The following is a 25,755-nucleotide window of genomic DNA, read 5'->3' as shown; positions in this document are numbered from 1 at the left end:
TAATTTTTAAACTAGGTAGACATTTCACCAATTCAACATTTTAAGTGATATCTTCTAAATTGAATCAGAAGGACTATTTTCCTTGGTGTGATATGTAGGTTCTAAGGCAAGGCTGCTTTTCATTTTTACAGTTATTTCCTTCCTAACACAGAGAGCACATTGATCAACAGCCATCGTTCGCTTGTAGAGCTTAGCTACCGAAGAAGAAGAAGAAGAAGAAGAAAAAGTCAAGCCCCACATCTCTAATTCCCCCCACTTAGGGAATTCCCTGGCGGTCCAGTGCTTAGGACTCGGTGCTTTCACGGCCAGGGCCACGCGGCGCGGCCAAAGAAACAAAACAAACAAACATCCACGTTTATCGAAAACCATATTGTGGAGTCCTGTGGATTTTCTTACATTTGAAAATCTTTTTTAATTGGATTCTAGGCATGATGGTTTTTTGAGGTTTTGGGATGCCATCTTCTTGGATGCTGAAGATGATTCTAATCTAAGTTCTAGGATAAATCCAAAAACCTTCCTGATACATTTTAAGCTTCCTTTCTGCTTATTATATAAGCTATATTCATTGAAATATATATTTCTCCTAGGCTTAATACCTCTTACTTGCTGGGTAAAAATATGAAGGAGCACAATAATGAAACTCTTTTACACTTATTATTTTGCTGTCTGCTTCGTACCGGTTTTCATTGAAATACTTGTCTATATGTGTTGTGGCTACCTATACATGCACATTTATTGCATTCTGTTGCTTGTTATGCATTTTTTACTGACATACCTTCTCTGTCTGTATGCATTGGCTAGGAATTCATTCACCTCTATCACCTCCATCGTGTCTTCTGGTTAATAGTATTCACTAAAATAGAGTGGGCAAAATTCACTTTCATAATATTGCATGGATAGTACAGAATGCCATTTGTTAGTAAATTCATTAGGCTTCGATACTTGCCACATACCCCAGTTTTCATTAATATCTATGGATTTCTTTTTCGTTAACGTAATATGCTTGTCATGATTTTTCTTTGTCTTTCTAGAACTTATTGTATCTTCCTCCATATAAATCATAGGCAATAGATCAGCTTATTCATCTATTAATTATTACTGCTATTATTATTGGTGGTGGTGTTATAACCACTTTATAGGTGAGGAATCTGAAGTAATCAGATAACTTTTCCCTTTCCAAAAGCACTTAAGAAATCCACTTTCGGGTAATCATTTTGAGGTAGGATGAGAAACCAGGCTTGAAGAGGGCAAAAATGACTCTTTCAATTCACCAGTTGGACTGAGCTGTACGTCACCTCTAGGTAATAGCGTGGGAACTGCACAAGCAAAGGGAGACACTGAAGACGACCATGGTAATAGCCGTACTGTTTTCTAATGGACAAAAAAAATGCCTATATTATAAGTTCTATTTCTCCTGCTTTCTGGCAGTATCATGCTCAGAGTGGAGTCCTGGCAAGGAAGTCAGGATACTTAGGTTCTGAAACCTGGTAATGATACTAACATAATGAGAGAACTTGAACAAGTCAACCCGACCTCTCTGAGCCTCAGTTTCCTTACTCACGAAATGAGACTGAGAACATCGAAGTTCTCTAAGGGCCTCCTAGTTCTAAAATGCTTCCAGTCTAGGAAATAGCATAGAAGTCAATACGAGTGCAGGCTGAAGGGAAAGACAGGGCAGGGAGAAGGTTGCTTCCAGCCTAGAGAACAATCTCTGAACCACACCACTTGGCTCTTCTGCCCGTCTGTGCCCAAGATGGGAGCACAGGCAGTGAATAGAGAAGAGTGGAAAACTGCTCAGTCCTTACAGCCATCATTAACTGTCTGATTTTGGGTTTCTCAGGAAGTAGTGATAGTAGAGGTGTCCTGATAGCAAGAACCTTCAGATGATGCCGTTCCTCAAACGTAGTGAGAATTTCTCAACCTCCCTGAGTTTTTCATGACCCTCTTGTTCTTACAGAAAATTTCCAACATCCATCTCTACTTGGAACTCTAAATTCTCTGCAGCATTCTCCTCCTGTGGTGAGCAATGCAACTTCCCTAACACGAAGTGTCTGCAACTTCTCCAGAGTCTCTGCCCCTGCCGTCAGTTCGGCATCGGCTACTGGTACCCCTTTCCAGACACTCATGGGTAGTGCCTACCTTTACCAACATTCTAGCACGACTATGTTATCTGGAGTTACTGACCACAGCCAGATCTCCACTTCAGCTGCTTCCTATCCAGGTGTTCTTGAGTGGGACATCACAGCAAGCACTGAAAAGAATTCTTCTTCACTCGGAGACTTTACTCTGGCACTCACTGACCGCCACACAGCTGCCTCCTCCATGTTTCTGGCAGCCCAGTATGATAAAACTTCAGACGCCAAGAACATGGTCCCTCTACATCGATCGCTTTCTGCCAGCCTTGCTCAGGGAACACCATCTCAGATTCCAAATCAGGGGCAGAGCCGCCTGCCACTTCCCTGCCAGGAAGGAAGCCAGGTATATTACTATAACCAAGGCACACTGGGGTCTTTACTGTATGGAGAACTTGGCTCCTGCCCGCAATCCTACGGCTCGGCGTCATACACAGGAAGTCGGGCCTCTGGGCAACCAGAAATGGGAATGGGACTGAAGGAGATTCAGCCCACAAATATCCGACCACCAGCTTCCACCTCTGCAGTCTGCCACCCTGTGTCTGCTCAACGCATCACAGAAACAAGTTTTCAAGGTGAGTATAACAAACGCCAGAGAAAGTTGAAGAATGAGGTCGGCACTCAAAAATGGGGTCAAATCGACAGCTGGGAAGGGGTGTAGAGGCAGGTAGAATTTAGATCCTGAGCCTTTAATAACCACTACCTTCGCTCAGTGCCCTCTGTTTTTAGACTCTCTATGAGAACACCTAGGGCTTCCCTGGTGGCGCCGTGGTTAAGAATCCGCCTGCCAATGCAATGCGGGGGACACGGGTTCGAGCCCTGGTCTGCGAAGATCCCACATGCCGTGCAGCAACTAAGCGCATGTGCCACAACGACGGAGCCTGCATTCTAGAGCCCGTGAGCCTCAACTACCGAAGCCCACGTGCCTACAGCCCATGCTCCGCAACAAAGAGAAGCCACCGCGATGAGAAGCCCGCACACCGCAACCAAGAGTAGCCCCCGCTAGCCGCCAACTAGAGAAAGCCCGTGCACAGCAATGAGAGACCCAGTGCAGCCAAAAAAATAAATACGTAGAATAAATAAGTTCAAACAGTAAATAAATACATAAACATAAATTACAAAAAAAAGAACACCTAATGCAGGTGGGAAGGTGGGAGGGCCACTGTAGAGGTCATCTATGCTACATGTACAAGAACCCCGAGAGCACACCAATCGGTACCACACTTTTCACTGCTGTAGCCGATCGTTCCCCCTGTACTGCCACACTGTAGCACTCCCTTCCCTCATCTACTGCTATAGTCTCTTCGGAAGGTGTTTCAGAACTCTTGTTATGAGAGTGCCAGTTGAACTGTCCTCACTTCCTTCATTTATACCAGGATTGAAGACCTTGTGGTCCGAGATCCTGTCCAGAGAGCAAGCAGGCTAAGACTCTGTCTTTGTTGATGTATTTCATCAGCAAGGGCTCTACCCCCTCTCCTAGTTCATGGTGTGACGTGTTCTTGGCCTCTCGGGAAAGTGGGGAGAATGGAAAGGACCCTATATGAGAATGCTAGGCTTTGTAAAACATTTCAGGTTTTTAAAAATAAGACTCATTTTGTATTGGACTTATAACAGTCCTATGAAATACAAAGCGAGCCGAGAATCAGCGACAGGAAAGGCTCACCAGTAAGAATTACAACAGTCACCGCTTACCTCGTAGCATAGGGCACTGTCCATGATCCTTAAGAAGAGTTAGTAGAAATGCCTTGCCCATCTTGCCCCTGAACCCCTTGAAAGGTACACGACTGCTGTGTTGGTGTTTAGGGGGAGCATCTCACTTACCAGGGACTGACTTCTCCCTTGATCCCTTTGTAGGGATGGAGACCTCCCCCCTGGTGATGAAAAATTCCCTGGGATTGCAACCTCCAAGCCAGACGTTTTGTGTGACACAAAGTCAAGAACTCCCCAAGTCCTGCAGTAGCAGAAACAGCCACATACTTGAGAGTAACCCACCATCTGAACTTGGGGACATTTCAGTGACAGCTCCAGTCCAGAGTGCCAGGCGTCTCCTGGCCCTGCCTCCAGCTCCAAGCCAGGGACAAATAGAGAGTAAGCACGTGGATGATATCAAAACCAAGCTTTCAAAGCCTCTGGATGCCTACCAGATCCCAACAGAGAACCAAGATCCTCCACTACTCCCTTTAGGAATCCCTGATATTCACCAGCCGCTGGCCTGCACCGATCCCCTCAGCCAAGAGGAGCAGCCTGGTTCTGAAAATGCTGATCTGGGAGAGAACAGCCGGAGTCGTCAGGACCTAGGGACACTTGAAAATGGGATTGAACCTAGCAGTGGTCTTGCAGACATTACTACACTGGCGGAGGATATTCACCTTCCCCAGCTCTTTAATCCTTTGAAAGATCTTGATCAATCCCAAGGTCCCAACGTGATCAAAGCTAAAGACACCAGAGCCATTAAGGTGAATCAGGTGCAGGAAAAGCCAAGTGTCATAAAGGTTCCCTCTGATCAACCCAGGAAGAACAAACAGAAAGCCTCTGAGCCTATCAGTGGCGCTCCCAAGGCCAAAATCCAGCCAAAGAATCCAGAGTGCCTGTTAGGGGGAGAAGTGGTTACATGCCACGCTGCAGTCAGTGACAGGGCTCCTGTGAACACGGCCAAGCACTCTCAAGGCAAACCTCAGAAAGCTGCATCCAGAAAGATCAGCAAAACTAAGAGCCACGGGCAGGAAAAGACCAAAAGGACCAGAGGGAGAAACAAGGCTGAGGAGAACAAGCAGTCAGGGAACAAAGTCAAGGCAGAAGAGAAGCCAGCAATCCCCCACACGAAGCGAAAGGAACACCAAACTGAGCTTCTCCAACAGAGCTTTCAAAAGCCTCGAACCTCCCTTGGCGTGCGCATGCTGGAGTCTGTGAAGGTTCTTCATGCGCTGGGGAAGAAGAATGAGACGAAAACTGGGCTCTCTTCCTGTCGGCTCTTGGGAAAGTCAAGCAACCCCAAAGACCCCCAGCCACCCCCAGCTATCCAGCCATGGCGGCATACCCCACGTGAGGGGAAGGGTCCTGAGAAAACGCAAGTCCAAGCCCAGAAACCAGACAGCAGTGCTGAAACAGAGTGTCCGTCTCCAGCCCAGTATGAGCGGCCTCCTCCTGGGAAGGTCAAGTTGATACCTCTGCCTTTTTCTGCCTGGGACAAGCCTCAAGCTCGACCCGCTCCTCGGAGGCCACAGTCTCTGGCCTCACATCGGCCTGCTGGGGCTTACCGTGCCCAGCCTGGTTCTACTGACTCAGCTCAACCTGCTGCAGCCAATTCATCCCAGCCAGCTCCTGCCTCTTTGCCAGGCCCCGCCAAACCAGCTCAGCCAACTGTGACCAACCCAACCCAACCGGCTTGGACCAACCATACCCAGCCTCGTGTCCCTCAGTCTGCTGCTCCTAGGCCTGCACCCTCCAAAACTTCATCTGGCGCTCCTCTCCAGCGGGAGCCTGTTCCCCCTGCTGTGAATAAGCGCCAGTCCCCACCCAAGCTCCAAACCCAATTTCTACTCCAAGACTTCAGCAAGCAACGAGTTCCATGGAGGGAACCCAACGTGCCTGAGCCAGTCATGTCAAAGCCCATCGAACAAGAGCAGAGGCCAGAGCGAGAGGCCATGAAGAGGCGGGCTCAACAACAACGGGAGAATGCTGCCAGATACACCTCTTCGGGCAAGCTGCAATTTTTCACCGAGAGGGAAAACGAAATGGAAATTGCCGACTACTACGGATACGTCAAGTGAGAGCTGCTAGGATTCTTGGTGCCACCTTGGCTACCAGCTGTTCTTCCATACACAGGTAAGACAGGTATAGAACTGAGTAAGTAAATGGAATACAATTAATAGACGAGTAACAAACCTTTCGAATTTTCAGATGCTGCTAACTGGGGCGTGAGAAAGGAAGGACTGAAAGTTGGATGGGAGAATGAAGGAAAGGGGTAAAAACTGAGCAAAGAGGAAGGAACTTGGCCCAGGGCTAGGAAGGCCAAAAGAGACGTATGGATTTAGGAAAGGAAGCAGGAGCGAGGATGAAATGGCAGAAGTAAAAAGCAGGGTCAGAGGTCTGGGTTGAAAGAACACAATTGGAGTAGAGTTGAAGGTGACAGAAGATGAGTCTAGGTTTACTAGGAGAAATAGAAAAAGTCTCTCGGGGACGCTGGCCTTAAGTCTCACAACCACCAGATAGGTATTTCAGAAAACAAGAGGTTCAGGACACATCTCTGAAAGGTCTGAGTTGCCTTATTCAGGTGTGACTGTAGTGGGGGAATAGGGAAATCTACCAGAGAAGTGGCTAGGGCTCAGAGTTATCCTAGGGGCAGCTGACGACAGGGGCAGAGCCAAGGGAACTGCTGGATCAGGAGGCCCACGAACAAAGCAGGGGCATAGCCGCCTGTCACTTCCCTGCCAGGAAGGAAGCCAGGTATATTACTATAACCAAGGCACACTGGGGTCTTTACTGTATGGAGAACTTGGCTCCTGCCCGCAATCCTACGGCTCGGCGTCACACACAGGAAGTAGGGCCTCTGGGCAACCAGAAATGGGAATGGGACTGAAGGAGATTCAGCCCACAAATATCCGACCACCAGCTTCCACCTCTGCAGTCTGCCACCCTGTGTCTGCTCAACGCATCACAGAAACAAGTTTTCAAGGTGAGTATACAGACGGCAGAGAAAAGTTGAACAATGAGGTCAGCATTCAAAAATGGGGTCAAATCGACAGCTGGGAAGGGGTGTAGAGACAGGTAGAATTTAGATCCTGAGCCTTTAATAACCACTACCTTCTCTCAGTGCTCTCTGTTTTTAGACTCTATATGAGAACACCTAGGGCTTCCCTGGTGGCGCCTGCCAATGCAGGGGACACGGGTTCGAGCCCTGGTCTGCGAAGATCCCACATGCCGTGCAGCAACTAAGCGCATGTGCCACGACGACGGAGCCTGCATTCTAGAGCCCGTGAGCCTCAACTACCGAAGCCCACGTGCCTACAGCCCATGCTCCGCAACAAGAGAAGCCACCGCGATGAGATGCCCGCACACCGCAACCGAGAGTAGCCCCCGCTAGCCGCCAACTAGAGAAAGCCCGTGCACAGCAATGAGAGACCCAGTGCAGCCAAAAACATAAATACGTAGAATAAATAAGTTCAAACAGTAAATAAATACATAAACATAAATTACAAAAAAAAAGAACACCTAATGCAGGTGGGAAGGTGGGAGGGCCACCGTAGAGGTCATCTATGCTACATGTACAAGAACCCCGAGAGCACACCAATCGGTACCACACTTTTCACTGCTGTAGCCGATCGTTCCCCCTGTACTGCCACACTGTAGCACTCCCTTCCCTCATCTACTGCTATAGTCTCTTCGGAAGGTGTTTCAGAACTCTTGTTATGAGAGTGCCAGTTGAACTGTCCTCACTTCCTTCATTTATACCAGGATTGAAGACCTTGTGGTCCGAGATCCTGTCCAGAGAGCAAGCAGGCTAAGGCTCTGTCTTTGTTGATGTATTTCATCAGAAAGGGCTCTACCCCCTCTCCTAGTTCATGGTGTGAAGTGTTCTTGGCCTCTCGGGAAAGTGGGGAGAATGGAAAGGACCCTATATGAGAATGCTAGGCTCTGTAAAACATTTCAGGTTTTTAAAAATAAGACTCATTTTGTATTGGACTGACAACAGTCCTATGAAATACAAAGAAGGCCGAGAATCAGTGACAGGAAAGGATCACCAGTAAGAACTACAGCAGTCACCGCTTACCTCGTAGCATAGGGCACTGTCCGTGATCCTTAAGAAGAGTTAGTAGAAATGCCTTGCCCATCTTGCCCCTGAACCCCTTGAAAGGTACACGACTGCTGTGTTGGTGTTTAGGGGGAGCATCTCACTTACCAGGGACTGACTTCTCCCTTGATTCCTCTGTAGTGATGGAGACTTCCCCGCTGATGAAAAATTCCCTGGGATTGCAACCTCCAAGCCAGACAGCTTTCCTATGGAATGACAGAGAACTTGTCAAGGTGAAACACCAGTCTGCGGGAGAAAGGGAGGAAGAGAATGATGGAAATCGTTTCTGGGAAACTATTTTTACATTATGTGTTGTTTGTTCCCGGTAAATAAACTGAAATCTTCTTAACAGTACAACAAAATCTAAACCACTAAAGCCAACAATACAGGAGTATAACGTTCGACAAAAATTTCTTTGGCTGCGCAGCATGTGGGATCTTAGCTCCCCAACCAGGGATTGAACCCACGCCTGCTGCATTGGAAGCGCAGAGTCTTCACCACGGGACCACCGGGGAAGTCCCAGGACTATCACTTTTAAAGGAGAAGGTACAAACCCCTCGGTTCTATGAACTGGAGATTTTTAGTAAGAAGTCAATATATTTGTTGTTAGGCACATTTTATGTTAGGCTGTCTCCCTGCACAGGATGCAGGCGCCTTGAGAATGGAAGTCATATCCCTCTATAGTACGTCCCTCTTCTTTCTGCTTTGCAGTTTGCTGCTCCACTTGTTCAACCCCACCTAGTAATAACCTATACTTCCCTTGTTCCTGTTTTCCCATCTGGAAAACAGACAAAAGGCAACCAAACAACGCAAAGGTCTCAACAAATAAGGGATATCCAAAACCAGAGATGGCCAGAACTTCTGTACCCCTGATGAAATAGTCCTCATACAAAACCTGATAATCAAATTCCTTAATGCTAGGAATCACAGTGAAAAATAGTATCTGAACTGACTTCTGTCAGATGAGTGAGAACTAAGGTTAATTCAGTGTATCTGAAGCATAGAAAGTGAGGGCAAAAGTGGCACAAGATGGGGCTAGAGAAGCAGAGAGGATTCTAGACCACGCAGAGTCTTAAAGGCCAACAGTGTGTTTTCTATTCTCAAAACAATGCTTGTGAGCGATGTTTATGAGCAACGTTCCAACTTGCTTTGAAGGTTTCTTGTGTGAAGAGTGGATTGGAAGGAAACAAGATATATGGACACCAGTTAGGACCTAATCGCAACGGACAGGCAAGTTCAGTATTAGGAAGTTGAGGAAGAGCTGGCTGACAGATTCCAAAGAAATTCAGGAGATGAACTGAAGCGGGCTTAATGGGGTAGGAGATGGAGGAAAGGAAGGTCTTAGGGAATTCAAGGGTTTACTGCACACATGAGCAAAGTCTCAAAATTAATCATTTGAACGTACAGAGGCGGATCTCCCAAATGACACCGGTTAGGAAGCAACGGTACGCCCTTTAGAATTCCTAGAGACAACACAAATCAACTGTTTCGATGGAAAATTCGGCGGGACTCTTGATTTCCATGGGAATACAGAGAAAAGAGACACTGATCTGGCTTGCAGGTATATTTAGGAAGTTGTTAGCCGGACATCACCTACTAGTATCATGTAAGTAGGCCGTCCGAAGTAGGAAGCTTAGGGGAAAAACCTGGAGGAAAACTTAAAAGCTTAAGCCACACCTCTACACTACACCACCTTTCACAATTTCTTCTCAGATAAGCATCATCCCCATCAGTGAAGAAACTCGTTCGTACCTCATAATAGGAAAAACAGGCCTAAAGATTCAATGTGTGTCTTGGGAGGTCCCATCTATGCGATATCTTCCTGGGACCAGAAAAGGCCCCAGGAAGATCCATCTCTGCACCCCTGAAAGCTTACCACCAAGGAAAATGACTAGGTCCATAGATTTCCTCCCTCAAACCAGCTTACCTCACACATAGATCATTAGCAACTCCGCCCTTACTCACATTATCACAGTCACAAGAGTGGTTAGGGAGAAAAGCACTAACCAGGGGAACTAAAACAGAGGCAATCCAGGCCAAGCTGGGCTGGTGGCAGATATCTTGCTCCTTACGCTCGGGTGCATAATGCGACTCACCACAGTGCCTTTTTCACAGACCCTTTTGAACGTTTCTCCACAGAATCCAACAGCTCAAGTTAGTTCATGACGCTTCAAGGTCAACAATCGTCAAGAGAAAAACATGCAATATGTCTTACAATGTTGGATTCCTTACAAACAGGACAAGGAGATAACCATGTAGACAAAACCAGAGCATTTGAAAACATCTGTATTCTACAAACACACCAGTGAATGCTATAAATAAGGTACTATGACATAAAACAAAATGAAAACTAGATGTGAGACTGTTCTCTTCAGTGTACAGACTTCATGGCAGTTGCTGCACACTATCTAGCTACTTAGATCTTTAACTCTCTGTTCTGTTAATACCAAATGAGGCCCAAGTGTGTCAACCTGTTTCCCACAGAAACCAAAAAGTCTACATGCATCTCTTTTCTCCTGTGCCCTTTCACCTTACCTGCTCCCAATTCTCCACCAACGTCCTCCTCTTTCTCTAATTATTCTCCTCTTCATTTTGCTTGGCCTTGCCCCCAAGCATGCAAGACAGAGAGTCCTAGAGGTCCAAGATTCTAGAGTGGCTGTTTGCAAGGCGGAGGAGATTACAGTAACTGCCACACTGTATATACTTCTGTGCAAAGAAAAAGGGACAGTGTTCAGAATGTCTCTCACATATAACAAGAGCTGGAGATGGCAGGATACCTGTGTGGCCCAAGGAACTAGAGCTAGCAAATTATGGGCCAAACAATTGCAACCAAAGGCTGGAAGAGGAAAGGTCTGCAACCAGCTCTGTCTCCTAGCTCTCTGGTATTTGCTGCCAACGGGCAGAGTCTATTTCGTGAAGCATCAAGCACTGAAAAGAAGACTCCTGCTGCTGGAAGTTGACAGGAAGTAACGTCCAATGCAAGATCAAGGCTTGTCCTCGAAGCAATGCCCATAATGGAAGAAAAAAAAAAAAGAGAAAGCGGAAGAGAAACGTTAAGTCGCAAGTCCAACCTGGCCCCCAGCCTAGCCCAGCCCAAGGAAGGTAGGAGTCAAGGAGAAGAAACTAAAAGAGAAGAGCCTTGGACCACAACATTCTCCACAAGGTACACTCAACAAACTTCACCCTACTCTTGAACCAAGTTACAAAGAGAGCTTCTTAATCCCTACTTTGGCTCCTTAAAAGCTGCTATCAGTTCACTCATTAGACACATATGATTTCAGAACAACTGTAATAGTTCAAACTAGATGGCTCTTTCCTTCCTAAGGATTATTAATTAAAGAAGATCTATATAGCTCTAAGTATATGATACATAAAATAGAATACTCTGTAGAATATAAGTAACTCTTAGTTCAGTGTATTAATGAACGTCTGTAAGAAATGTGGCAATGATTTCCCTAATGGAAGAGCCTGGGGGAGGTAAATCTGTCTTCTAGGATTTCCTCCTCCCCAAAGCTCAGAAACTCAGGTGTTGTTTTAGCTCTCCTACACTCTCTTCACCCAAGCCCGCCTTCCTGTTGGGGATCGGACCTCCCTATTGGCTCTCTCATACCTTTCAACTGCCTGCTTTGTGACATCACTCTCCTACCAAACCTACTACCACTTGGTAGAGTCTTGGGGTTTCCGTGGAGCTGTTTGGACCAGTAACCAGTGACCTCTGTACTGGACACGTGCGCCGTTCAGCTGCAGCCACTCGGACATCCTCTAGTGTTGTCTCCTCATCCCTTGTACCTGCAGTGGATGCTTCCTCTTCTCTGACCATGTCAGGTAAGAAAAGAAACTTTGGAAAGTTTTGCGTTCGATTTCTTTTGCCCCTAAATTGAGTAAGTAGGAGATTCAAAATAGCATGGAATAATGAGGGAAAGTATTGAACTACAAGTCTGGAGACCTAATTTCAGTTTTGACTTTGACGTTTACTATCTGTGTGACTTTGGACAAATCACTGGCTGTCTCACAAAGCCTGTTGCTTTCCTTAACTGTTACGTTAGGATACCACGTTGGGTTGATCACTCTGATCCCCTTCTTTTCCAGTATTGAGCCTTAAAGGGTACCCATGTAGAAAACGAAATCAGACACTTCTCAAGAGTGTTTCAACAGAAACATAGAAAAGCCAGGGGACATAGAAAACTAGCAATATATACCAAGATGTTTCATCTCTAATGGTCTCCCTCCACTAGGATTTCGACTAGTTGAAAAGAGAGAATAGGGAGAGAGGATGGAGAGTACTGGGCTCTACAGGGAGGCACAGAGTCGAGCGTAAGGAAGTTTAGGATGGTTTTCATTAGCACAGGCCAACAGGCACCAAGAGATGGGAGAAAATGTAAGAATGAAGAGGGAAAGCATAGAGGAGCTCTCAAGAAAAACGGAGTTTGCAATGGAATGCTGATGGGAACCAAAGATTTTCAATTAAAGCAGAAACAGCACAGAGGGAAACCTGCTCAGAGCAGGGCAAAACCAAGTTGATGGTAGCAAACCCTTACATTAACAGACTTAAGAAGGAAAGTAAGGCCAGAACAGGGGATCACCGGGAAAGGCAGCTTATCAGAAAAGTCATACTCCGTTTTCTTTCTTTTATTGCCTCTCTGAATACAGTTGGCCACTTGACAGTTTTGAATATAAACATTTTAGAAATACGTTTTAGAAATGATGCCTCCTATAAACAAGCAACCACAGTGGTTATCTAGGGGGCTGCTTTTCAGTGTTTTATTCTTTCTAATTTTTAAACTAGGTAGACATTTCACCAATTCAACATTTTAAGTGATATCTTCTAAATTGAATCAGAAGGACTATTTTCCTTGGTGTGATATGTAGGTTCTAAGGCAAGGCTGCTTTTCATTTTTACAGTTATTTCCTTCCTAACACAGAGAGCACATTGATCAACAGCCATCGTTCGCTTGTAGAGCTTAGCTACCGAAGAAGAAGAAGAAAAAGTCAAGCCCCACATCTCTAATTCCCCCCCCCACTTAGGGAATTCCCTGGCGGTCCAGTGCTTAGGACTCGGTGCTTTCACGGCCAGGGCCACGCGGCGCGGCCAAAGAAACAAAACAAACAAACATCCACGTTTATCGAAAACCATATTGTGGAGTCCTGTGGATTTTCTTACATTTGAAAATCTTTTTTAATTGGATTCTAGGCATGATGGTTTTTTGAGGTTTTGGGATGCCATCTTCTTGGATGCTGAAGATGATTCTAATCTAAGTTCTAGGATAAATCCAAAAACCTTCCTGATACATTTTAAGCTTCCTTTCTGCTTATTATATAAGCTATATTCATTGAAATATATATTTCTCCTAGGCTTAATACCTCTTACTTGCTGGGTAAAAATATGAAGGAGCACAATAATGAAACTCTTTTACACTTATTATTTTGCTGTCTGCTTCGTACCGGTTTTCATTGAAATACTTGTCTATATGTGTTGTGGCTACCTATACATGCACATTTATTGCATTCTGTTGCTTGTTATGCATTTTTTACTGACATACCTTCTCTGTCTGTATGCATTGGCTAGGAATTCATTCACCTCTATCACCTCCATCGTGTTTTCTGGTTAATAGTATTCACTAAAATAGAGTGGGCAAAATTCACTTTCATAATATTGCATGGATGGTACAGAATGCCATTTGTTAGTAAATTCATTAGGCTTCGATACTTGCCACATACCCCAGTTTTCATTAATATCTATGGATTTCTTTTTCGTTAACGTAATATGCTTGTCATGATTTTTCTTTGTCTTTCTAGAACTTATTGTATCTTCCTCCATATAAATCATACGCAATAGATCAGCTTATTCATCTATTAATTATTACTGCTATTATTATTGGTGGTGGTGTTATAACCACTTTATAGGTGAAGAATCTGAAGTAATCAGATAACTTTTCCCTTTCCAAAAGCACTTAAGAAATCCACTTTCGGGTAATCATTTTGAGGTAGGATGAGAAACCGGGCTTGAAGAGGGCAAAAATGACTCTTTCAATTCACCAGTTGGACTGAGCTGTACGTCACCTCTAGGTAATAGCGTGGGAACTGCACAAGCAAAGGGAGACACCGAAGACGACAATGGTAATAGCCGTACTGTTTTCTAATGGACAAAAAAAATGCCTATATTATAAGTTCTATTTCTCCTGCTTTCTGGCAGTATCATGCTCAGAGTGGAGTCCTGGCAAGGAAGTCAGGATACTTAGGTTCTGAAACCTGGTAATGATACTAACATAATGAGAGAACTTGAACAAGTCAACCCGACCTCTCTGAGCCTCAGTTTCCTTACTCACGAAATGAGACTGAGAACATCGAAGTTCTCTAAGGGCCTCCTAGTTCTAAAATGCTTCCAGTCTAGGAAATAGCATAGAAGTCAATACGAGTGCAGGCTGAAGGGAAAGACAGGGCAGGGAGAAGGTTGCTTCCAGCCTAGAGAACAATCTCTGAACCACACCACTTGGCTCTTCTGCCCGTCTGTGCCCAAGATGGGAGCACAGGCAGTTAATAGAGAAGAGTGGAAAACTGCTCAGTCCTTACAGCCATCATCAACTGTCTGATTTTGGGTTTCTCAGGAAGTAGTGATAGTAGAGGTGTCCTGATAGCAAGAACCTTCAGATGATGCCGTTCCTCAAACGTAGTGAGAATTTCTCAACCTCCCTGAGTTTTTCATGACCCTCTTGTTCTTACAGAAAATTTCCAACATCCATCTCTACTTGGAACTCTAAATTCTCTGCAGCATTCTCCTCCTGTGGTGAGCAATGCAACTTCCCTAACACGAAGTGTCTGCAACTTCTCCAGAGTCTCTGCCCCTGCCGTCAGTTCGGCATCGGCTACTGGTACCCCTTTCCAGACACTCATGGGTAGTGCCTACCTTTACCAACATTCTAGCACGACTATGTTATCTGGAGTTACTGACCACAGCCAGATCTCCACTTCAGCTGCTTCCTATCCAGGTGTTCTTGAGTGGGACATCACAGCAAGCACTGAAAAGAATTCTTCTTCACTCGGAGACTTTACTCTGGCACTCACTGACCGCCACACAGCTGCCTCCTCCATGTTTCTGGCAGCCCAGGATGATAAAACTTCAGACGCCAAGAACATGGTCCCTCTACATCCATCGCTTTCTGCCAGCCTTGCTCAGGGAACACCATCTCAGATTCCAAATCAGGGGCAGAGCCGCCTGCCACTTCCCTGCCAGGAAGGGAGCCAGGTATATTACTATAACCAAGGCACACTGGGGTCTTTACTGTATGGAGAACTTGGCTCCTGCCCGCAATCCTACGGCTCGGCGTCATACACAGGAAGTCGGGCCTCTGGGCAACCAGAAATGGGAATGGGACCGAAGGAGATTCAGCCCACAAATATCCGACCACCAGCTTCCACCTCTGCAGTCTGCCACCCTGTGTCTGCTCAACGCATCACAGAAACAAGTTTTCAAGGTGAGTATAACAAACGCCAGAGAAAGTTGAAGAATGAGGTCGGCATTCAAAAATGGGGTCAAATCGACAGCTGGGAAGGGGTGTAGAGGCAGGTAGAATTCAGATCCTGAGCCTTTAATAACCACTACCTTCGCTCAGTGCCCTCTGTTTTTAGACTCTCTATGAGAACACCTAGGGCTTCCCTGGTGGCGCCGTGGTTAAGAATCCGCCTGCCAATGCAATGCGGGGGACACGGGTTCGAGCCCTGGTCTGCGAAGATCCCACATGCCGTGCAGCAACTAAGCGCATGTGCCACAACGACGGAGCCTGCATTCTAGAGCCCGTGAGCCTCTACTACCGAAGCCCACGTGCCTACAACCCATGCTCCGCAACAAAGAGAAGCCACCGCGATGAGAAGCCCGCACACCGCAACCAAGAGTAGCCCCCGCTAGCCGCCAACTAGAGAAAGCCCGTGCACAGCAATGAGAGACCCAGTGCAGCCAAAAAAATAAATACGTAGAATAAATAAGTTCAAACAGTAAATAAATACATAAACATAAATTACAAAAAAAAGAACACCTAATGCAGGTGGGAAGGTGGGAGGGCCACCGTAGAGGTCATCTATGCTACATGTACAAGAACCCCGAGAGCACACCAATCGGTACCACACTTTTCACTGCTGTAGCCGATCGTTCCCCCTGTACTGCCACACTGTAGCACTCCCTTCCCTCATCTACTGCTATAGTCTCTTCGGAAGGTGTTTCAGAACTCTTGTTATGAGAGTGCCAGTTGAACTGTCCTCACTTCCTTCATTTATACCAGGATTGAAGACCTTGTGGTCCGAGATCCTGTCCAGAGAGCAAGCAGGCTAAGGCTCTGTCTTTGTTGATGTATTTCATCAGAAAGGGCTCTACCCCCTCTCCTAGTTCATGGTGTGAAGTGTTCTTGGCCTCTCGGGAAAGTGGGGAGAATGGAAAGGACCCTATATGAGAATGCTAGGCTCTGTAAAACATTTCAGGTTTTTAAAAATAAGACTCATTTTGTATTGGACTGACAACAGTCCTATGAAATACAAAGAAGGCCGAGAATCAGTGACAGGAAAGGATCACCAGTAAGAACTACAGCAGTCACCGCTTACCTCGTAGCATAGGGCACTGTCCGTGATCCTTAAGAAGAGTTAGTAGAAATGCCTTGCCCATCTTGCCCCTGAACCCCTTGAAAGGTACACGACTGCTGTGTTGGTGTTTAGGGGGAGCATCTCACTTACCAGGGACTGACTTCTCCCTTGATTCCTCTGTAGTGATGGAGACTTCCCCGCTGATGAAAAATTCCCTGGGATTGCAACCTCCAAGCCAGACAGCTTTCCTATGGAATGACAGAGAACTTGTCAAGGTGAAACACCAGTCTGCGGGAGAAAGGGAGGAAGAGAATGATGGAAATCGTTTCTGGGAAACTATTTTTACATTATGTGTTGTTTGTTCCCGGTAAATAAACTGAAATCTTCTTAACAGTACAACAAAATCTAAACCACTAAAGCCAACAATACAGGAGTATAACGTTCGACAAAAATTTCTTTGGCTGCGCAGCATGTGGGATCTTAGCTCCCCAACCAGGGATTGAACCCACGCCTGCTGCATTGGAAGCGCAGAGTCTTCACCACGGGACCACCGGGGAAGTCCCAGGACTATCACTTTTAAAGGAGAAGGTACAAACCCCTCGGTTCTATGAACTGGAGATTTTTAGTAAGAAGTCAATATATTTGTTGTTAGGCACATTTTATGTTAGGCTGTCTCCCTGCACAGGATGCAGGCGCCTTGAGAATGGAAGTCATATCCCTCTATAGTACGTCCCTCTTCTTTCTGCTTTGCAGTTTGCTGCTCCACTTGTTCAACCCCACCTAGTAATAACCTATACTTCCCTTGTTCCTGTTTTCCCATCTGGAAAACAGACAAAAGGCAACCAAACAACGCAAAGGTCTCAACAAATAAGGGATATCCAAAACCAGAGATGGCCAGAACTTCTGTACCCCTGATGAAATAGTCCTCATACAAAACCTGATAATCAAATTCCTTAATGCTAGGAATCACAGTGAAAAATAGTATCTGAACTGACTTCTGTCAGATGAGTGAGAACTAAGGTTAATTCAGTGTATCTGAAGCATAGAAAGTGAGGGCAAAAGTGGCACAAGATGGGACTAGAGAAGCAGAGAGGATTCTAGACCACGCAGAGTCTTAAAGGCCAACAGTGTGTTTTCTATTCTCAAAACAATGTTTGTGAGCGATGTTTATGAGCAACGTTCCAACTTGCTTTGAAGGTTTCTTGTGTGAAGAGTGGATTGGAAGGAAACAAGATATATGGACACTAGTTAGGACCTAATCGCAACAGACAGGCAAGTTCAGTATTAGGAAGTTGAGGAAGAGCTGGCTGACAGATTCCAAAGAAATTCAGGAGATGAACTGAAGCGGGCTTAATGGGGTAGGAGATGGAGGAAAGGAAGGTCTTAGGGAATTCAAGGGTTTACTGCACACATGAGCAAAGTCTCAAAATTAATCATTTGAACGTACAGAGGCGGATCTCCCAAATGACACCGGTTAGGAAGCAACGGTACGCCCTTTAGAATTCCTAGAGACAACACAAATCAACTGTTTCGATGGAAAATTCGGCGGGACTCTTGATTTCCATGGGAATACAGAGAAAAGAGACACTGATCTGGCTTGCAGGTATATTTAGGAAGCTGTTAGCCGGACATCACCTACTAGTATCATGTAAGTAGGCCGTCCGAAGTAGGAAGCTTAGGGGAAAAACCTGGAGGAAAACTTAAAAGCTTAAGCCACACCTCTACACTACACCACCTTTCACAATTTCTTCTCAGATAAGCATCATCCCCATCAGTGAAGAAACTCATTCGTACCTCATAATAGGAAAAACAGGCCTAAAGATTCAATGTGTGTCTTGGGAGGTCCCATCTATGCGATATCTTCCTGGGACCAGAAAAGGCCCCAGGAAGATCCATCTCTGCACCCCTGAAAGCTTACCACCAAGGAAAATGACTAGGTCCATAGATTTCCTCCCTCAAACCAGCTTACCTCACACATAGATCATTAGCAACTCCGCCCTTACTCACATTATCACAGTCACAAGAGTGGTTAGGGAGAAAAGCACTAACCAGGGGAACTAAAACAGAGGCAATCCAGGCCAAGCTGGGCTGGTGGCAGATATCTTGCTCCTTACGCTCGGGTGCATAATGCGACTCACCACAGTGCCTTTTTCACAGACCCTTTTGAACGTTTCTCCACAGAATCCAACAGCTCAAGTTAGTTCATGACGCTTCAAGGTCAACAATCGTCAAGAGAAAAACATGCAATATGTCTTACAATGTTGGATTCCTTACAAACAGGACAAGGAGATAACCATGTAGACAAAACCAGAGCATTTGAAAACATCTGTATTCTACAAACACACCAGTGAATGCTATAAATAAGGTACTATGACATAAAACAAAATGAAAACTAGATGTGAGACTGTTCTCTTCAGTGTACAGACTTCATGGCAGTTGCTGCACACTATCTAGCTACTTAGATCTTTAACTCTCTGTTCTGTTAATACCAAATGAGGCCCAAGTGTGTCAACCTGTTTCCCACAGAAACCAAAAAGTCTACATGCATCTCTTTTCTCCTGTGCCCTTTCACCTTACCTGCTCCCAATTCTCCACCAACGTCCTCCTCTTTCTCTAATTATTCTCCTCTTCATTTTGCTTGGCCTTGCCCCCAAGCATGCAAGACAGAGAGTCCTAGAGGTCCAAGATTCTAGAGTGGCTGTTTGCAAGGCGGAGGAGATTACAGTAACTGCCACACTGTATATACTTCTGTGCAAAGAAAAAGGGACAGTGTTCAGAATGTCTCTCACATATAACAAGAGCTGGAGATGGCAGGATACCTGTGTGGCCCAAGGAACTAGAGCTAGCAAATTATGGGCCAAACAATTGCAACCAAAGGCTGGAAGAGGAAAGGTCTGCAACCAGCTCTGTCTCCTAGCTCTCTGGTATTTGCTGCCAACGGGCAGAGTCTATTTCGTGAAGCATCAAGCACTGAAAAGAAGACTCCTGCTGCTGGAAGTTGACAGGAAGTAACGTCCAATGCAAGATCAAGGCTTGTCCTCGAAGCAATGCCCATAATGGAAGAAAAAAAAAAAAGAGAAAGCGGAAGAGAAACGTTAAGTCGCAAGTCCAACCTGGCCCCCAGCCTAGCCCAGCCCAAGGAAGGTAGGAGTCAAGGAGAAGAAACTAAAAGAGAAGAGCCTTGGACCACAACATTCTCCACAAGGTACACTCAACAAACTTCACCCTACTCTTGAACCAAGTTACAAAAAGAGCTTCTTAATCCCTACTTTGGCTCCTTAAAAGCTGCTATCAGTTCACTCATTAGACACATCTGATTTCAGAACAACTGTAATAGTTCAAACTAGATGGCTCTTTCCTTCCTAAGGATTATTAATTAAAGAAGATCTATATAGCTCTAAGTATATGATACATAAAATAGAATACTCTGTAGAATATAAGTAACTCTTAGTTCAGTGTATTAATGAACGTCTGTAAGAAATGTGGCAATGATTTCCCTAATGGAAGAGCCTGGGGGAGGTAAATCTGTCTTCTAGGATTTCCTCCCCAGAGCTCAGAAACTCAGGTGTTGTTTTAGCTCTCCTACACTCTCTTCACCCAAGCCCGCCTTCCTGTTGGGGATCGGACCTCCCTATTGGCTCTCTCATACCTTTCAACTGCCTGCTTTGTGACATCACTCTCCTACCAAACCTACTACCACTTGGTAGAGTCTTGGGGTTTCCGTGGAGCTGTTTGGACCAGTAACCAGTGACCTCTGTACTGGACACGTGCGCCGTTCAGCTGCAGCCACTCGGACATCCTCTAGTGTTGTCTCCTCATCCCTGGTACCTGCAGTGGATGCTTCCTCTTCTCTGACCATGTCAGGTAAGAAAAGAAACTTTGGAAAGTTTTGCGTTCGATTTCTTTTGCCCCTAAATTGAGTAAGTAGGAGATTCAAAATAGCATGGAATAATGAGGGAAAGTATTGAACTACAAGTCTGGAGACCTAATTTCAGTTTTGACTTTGACGTTTACTATCTGTGTGACTTTGGACAAATCACTGGCTGTCTCACAAAGCCTGTTGCTTTCCTTAACTGTTACGTTAGGATACCACGTTGGGTTGATCACTCTGATCCCCTTCTTTTCCAGTATTGAGCCTTAAAGGGTACCCATGTAGAAAACGAAATCAGACACTTCTCAAGAGTGTTTCAACAGAAACATAGAAAAGCCAGGGGACATAGAAAACTAGCAATATATACCAAGATGTTTCATCTCTAATGGTCTCCCTCCACTAGGATTTCGACTAGTTGAAAAGAGAGAATAGGGAGAGAGGATGGAGAGTACTGGGCTCTACAGGGAGGCACAGAGTCGAGCGTAAGGAAGTTTAGGATGGTTTTCATTAGCACAGGCCAACAGGCACCAAGAGATGGGAGAAAATGTAAGAATGAAGAGGGAAAGCATAGAGGAGCTCTCAAGAAAAACGGAGTTTGCAATGGAATGCTGATGGGAACCAAAGATTTTCAATTAAAGCAGAAACAGCACAGAGGGAAACCTGCTCAGAGCAGGGCAAAACCAAGTTGATGGTAGCAAACCCTTACATTAACAGACTAAGAAGGAAAGTAAGGCCAGAACAGGGGATCACCAGGAAAGGCAGCTTATCAGAAAAGTCATACTCCGTTTTCTTTCTTTTATTGCCTCTCTGAATACAGTTGGCCACTTGACAGTTTTGAATATAAACATTTTAGAAATACGTTTTAGAAATGATGCCTCCTATAAACAAGCAACCACAGTGGTTATCTAGGGGGCTGCTTTTCAGTGTTTTATTCTTTCTAATTTTTAAACTAGGTAGACATTTCACCAATTCAACATTTTAAGTGATATCTTCTAAATTGAATCAGAAGGACTATTTTCCTTGGTGTGATATGTAGGTTCTAAGGCAAGGCTGCTTTTCATTTTTACAGTTATTTCCTTCCTAACACAGAGAGCACATTGATCAACAGCCATCGTTCGCTTGTAGATCTTAGCTACCGAAGAAGAAGAAGAAGAAGAAGAAAAAGTCAAGCCCCACATCTCTAATTCCCCCCACTTAGGGAATTCCCTGGCGGTCCAGTGCTTAGGACTCGGTGCTTTCACGGCCAGGGCCACGCGGCGCGGCCAAAGAAACAAAACAAACAAACATCCACGTTTATCGAAAACCATATTGTGGAGTCCTGTGGATTTTCTTACATTTGAAAATCTTTTTTAATTGGATTCTAGGCATGATGGTTTTTTGAGGTTTTGGGATGCCATCTTCTTGGATGCTGAAGATGATTCTAATCTAAGTTCTAGGATAAATCCAAAAACCTTCCTGATACATTTTAAGCTTCCTTTCTGCTTATTATATAAGCTATATTCATTGAAATATATATTTCTCCTAGGCTTAATACCTCTTACTTGCTGGGTAAAAATATGAAGGAGCACAATAATGAAACTCTTTTACACTTATTATTTTGCTGTCTGCTTCGTACCGGTTTTCATTGAAATACTTGTCTATATGTGTTGTGGCTACCTATACATGCACATTTATTGCATTCTGTTGCTTGTTATGCATTTTTTACTGACATACCTTCTCTGTCTGTATGCATTGGCTAGGAATTCATTCACCTCTATCACCTCCATCGTGTCTTCTGGTTAATAGTATTCACTAAAATAGAGTGGGCAAAATTCACTTTCATAATATTGCATGGATAGTACAGAATGCCATTTGTTAGTAAATTCATTAGGCTTCGATACTTGCCACATACCCCAGTTTTCATTAATATCTATGGATTTCTTTTTCGTTAACGTAATATGCTTGTCATGATTTTTCTTTGTCTTTCTAGAACTTATTGTATCTTCCTCCATATAAATCATATGCAATAGATCAGCTTATTCATCTATTAAATATTACTGCTATTATTATTGGTGGTGGTGTTATAACCACTTTACAGGTGAGGAATCTGAAGTAATCAGATAACTCTTCCCTTTCCAAAAGCACTTAAGAAATCCACTTTCGGGTAATCATTTTGAGGTAGGATGAGAAACCAGGCTTGAAGAGGGCAAAAATGACTCTTTCAATTCACCAGTTGGACTGAGCTGTACGTCACCTCTAGGTAATAGCGTGGGAACTGCACAAGCAAAGGGAGACACTGAAGACGACCATGGTAATAGCCGTACTGTTTTCTAATGGACAAAAAAAATGCCTATATTATAAGTTCTATTTCTCCTGCTTTCTGGCAGTATCATGCTCAGAGTGGAGTCCTGGCAAGGAAGTCAGGATACTTAGGTTCTGAAACCTGGTAATGATACTAACATAATGAGAGAACTTGAACAAGTCAACCCGACCTCTCTGAGCCTCAGTTTCCTTACTCACGAAATGAGACTGAGAACATCGAAGTTCTCTAAGGGCCTCCTAGTTCTAAAATGCTTCCAGTCTAGGAAATAGCATAGAAGTCAATACGAGTGCAGGCTGAAGGGAAAGACAGGGCAGGGAGAAGGTTGCTTCCAGCCTAGAGAACAATCTCTGAACCACACCACTTGGCTCTTCTGCCCGTCTGTGCCCAAGATGGGAGCACAGGCAGTTAATAGAGAAGAGTGGAAAACTGCTCAGTCCTTACAGCCATCATTAACTGTCTGATTTTGGGTTTCTCAGGAAGTAGTGATAGTAGAGGTGTCCTGATAGCAAGAACCTTCAGATGATGCCGTTCCTCAAACGTAGTGAGAATTTCTCAACCTCCCTGAGTTTTTCATGACCCTCTTGTTCTTACAGAAAATTTCCAACATCCATCTCTACTTGGAACTCTAAATTCTCTGCAGCATTCTCCTCCTGTGGTGAGCAATGCAACTTCCCTAACACGAAGTGTCTGCAACTTCTCCAGAGTCTCTGCCCCTGCCGTCAGTTCGGCATCGGCTACTGGTACCCCTTTCCAGACACTCATGGGTAGTGCCTACCTTTACCAACATTCTAGCACGACTATGTTATCTGGAGTTACTGACCACAGCCAGATCTCCACTTCAGCTGCTTCCTATCCAGGTGTTCTTGAGTGGGACATCACAGCAAGCACTGAAAAGAATTCTTCTTCACTCGGAGACTTTACTCTGGCACTCACTGACCGCCACACAGCTGCCTCCTCCATGTTTCTGGCAGCCCAGTATGATAAAACTTCAGACGCCAAGAACATGGTCCCTCTACATCGATCGCTTTCTGCCAGCCTTGCTCAGGGAACACCATCTCAGATTCCAAATCAGGGGCAGAGCCGCCTGCCACTTCCCTGCCAGGAAGGAAGCCAGGTATATTACTATAACCAAGGCACACTGGGGTCTTTACTGTATGGAGAACTTGGCTCCTGCCCGCAATCCTACGGCTCGGCGTCATACACAGGAAGTCGGGCCTCTGGGCAACCAGAAATGGGAATGGGACTGAAGGAGATTCAGCCCACAAATATCCGACCACCAGCTTCCACCTCTGCAGTCTGCCACCCTGTGTCTGCTCAACGCATCACAGAAACAAGTTTTCAAGGTGAGTATAACAAACGCCAGAGAAAGTTGAAGAATGAGGTCGGCACTCAAAAATGGGGTCAAATCGACAGCTGGGAAGGGGTGTAGAGGCAGGTAGAATTTAGATCCTGAGCCTTTAATAACCACTACCTTCGCTCAGTGCCCTCTGTTTTTAGACTCTCTATGAGAACACCTAGGGCTTCCCTGGTGGCGCCGTGGTTAAGAATCCGCCTGCCAATGCAATGCGGGGGACACGGGTTCGAGCCCTGGTCTGCGAAGATCCCACATGCCGTGCAGCAACTAAGCGCATGTGCCACAACGACGGAGCCTGCATTCTAGAGCCCGTGAGCCTCAACTACCGAAGCCCACGTGCCTACAGCCCATGCTCCGCAACAAAGAGAAGCCACCGCGATGAGAAGCCCGCACACCGCAACCAAGAGTAGCCCCCGCTAGCCGCCAACTAGAGAAAGCCCGTGCACAGCAATGAGAGACCCAGTGCAGCCAAAAAAATAAATACGTAGAATAAATAAGTTCAAACAGTAAATAAATACATAAACATAAATTACAAAAAAAAGAACACCTAATGCAGGTGGGAAGGTGGGAGGGCCACTGTAGAGGTCATCTATGCTACATGTACAAGAACCCCGAGAGCACACCAATCGGTACCACACTTTTCACTGCTGTAGCCGATCGTTCCCCCTGTACTGCCACACTGTAGCACTCCCTTCCCTCATCTACTGCTATAGTCTCTTCGGAAGGTGTTTCAGAACTCTTGTTATGAGAGTGCCAGTTGAACTGTCCTCACTTCCTTCATTTATACCAGGATTGAAGACCTTGTGGTCCGAGATCCTGTCCAGAGAGCAAGCAGGCTAAGACTCTGTCTTTGTTGATGTATTTCATCAGCAAGGGCTCTACCCCCTCTCCTAGTTCATGGTGTGACGTGTTCTTGGCCTCTCGGGAAAGTGGGGAGAATGGAAAGGACCCTATATGAGAATGCTAGGCTTTGTAAAACATTTCAGGTTTTTAAAAATAAGACTCATTTTGTATTGGACTTATAACAGTCCTATGAAATACAAAGCGAGCCGAGAATCAGCGACAGGAAAGGCTCACCAGTAAGAATTACAACAGTCACCGCTTACCTCGTAGCATAGGGCACTGTCCATGATCCTTAAGAAGAGTTAGTAGAAATGCCTTGCCCATCTTGCCCCTGAACCCCTTGAAAGGTACACGACTGCTGTGTTGGTGTTTAGGGGGAGCATCTCACTTACCAGGGACTGACTTCTCCCTTGATCCCTTTGTAGGGATGGAGACCTCCCCCCTGGTGATGAAAAATTCCCTGGGATTGCAACCTCCAAGCCAGACGTTTTGTGTGACACAAAGTCAAGAACTCCCCAAGTCCTGCAGTAGCAGAAACAGCCACATACTTGAGAGTAACCCACCATCTGAACTTGGGGACATTTCAGTGACAGCTCCAGTCCAGAGTGCCAGGCGTCTCCTGGCCCTGCCTCCAGCTCCAAGCCAGGGACAAATAGAGAGTAAGCACGTGGATGATATCAAAACCAAGCTTTCAAAGCCTCTGGATGCCTACCAGATCCCAACAGAGAACCAAGATCCTCCACTACTCCCTTTAGGAATCCCTGATATTCACCAGCCGCTGGCCTGCACCGATCCCCTCAGCCAAGAGGAGCAGCCTGGTTCTGAAAATGCTGATCTGGGAGAGAACAGCCGGAGTCGTCAGGACCTAGGGACACTTGAAAATGGGATTGAACC

The 25,755-nt window shown here is 45.4% G+C and overlaps 1 protein-coding gene across 1 annotated transcript in view; it reads left to right on the top strand.

The window, feature by feature from the left end:
• Positions 1-4,996: 4,996 nt before the first annotated feature.
• LOC309621375 (uncharacterized protein) overlaps positions 4,997-25,755 on the top strand; it is a gene marked incomplete at its 5' end in the record, with an annotated part of 93,407 nt that continues 72,648 nt past the window's right edge. Inside the window, 2 exons of the mRNA XM_082408886.1 lie at positions 4,997-5,302; positions 5,663-5,898. Of these exons, the coding sequence (XP_082265012.1) occupies positions 4,997-5,302; positions 5,663-5,898 (542 nt within the window). The remainder of the gene's footprint in view (positions 5,303-5,662; positions 5,899-25,755) is intronic.

This window comes from Balaenoptera borealis, assembly GCF_965194805.1.
Source record: "Balaenoptera borealis genome assembly, contig: HAP1_SCAFFOLD_362, whole genome shotgun sequence".
In the NCBI taxonomy this organism is placed as follows: domain Eukaryota; kingdom Metazoa; phylum Chordata; class Mammalia; order Artiodactyla; family Balaenopteridae; genus Balaenoptera; species Balaenoptera borealis.
The sequence above is the reverse complement of the archived record's forward strand: the minus strand, read 5'-3'. Positions and strand labels throughout refer to the sequence as shown.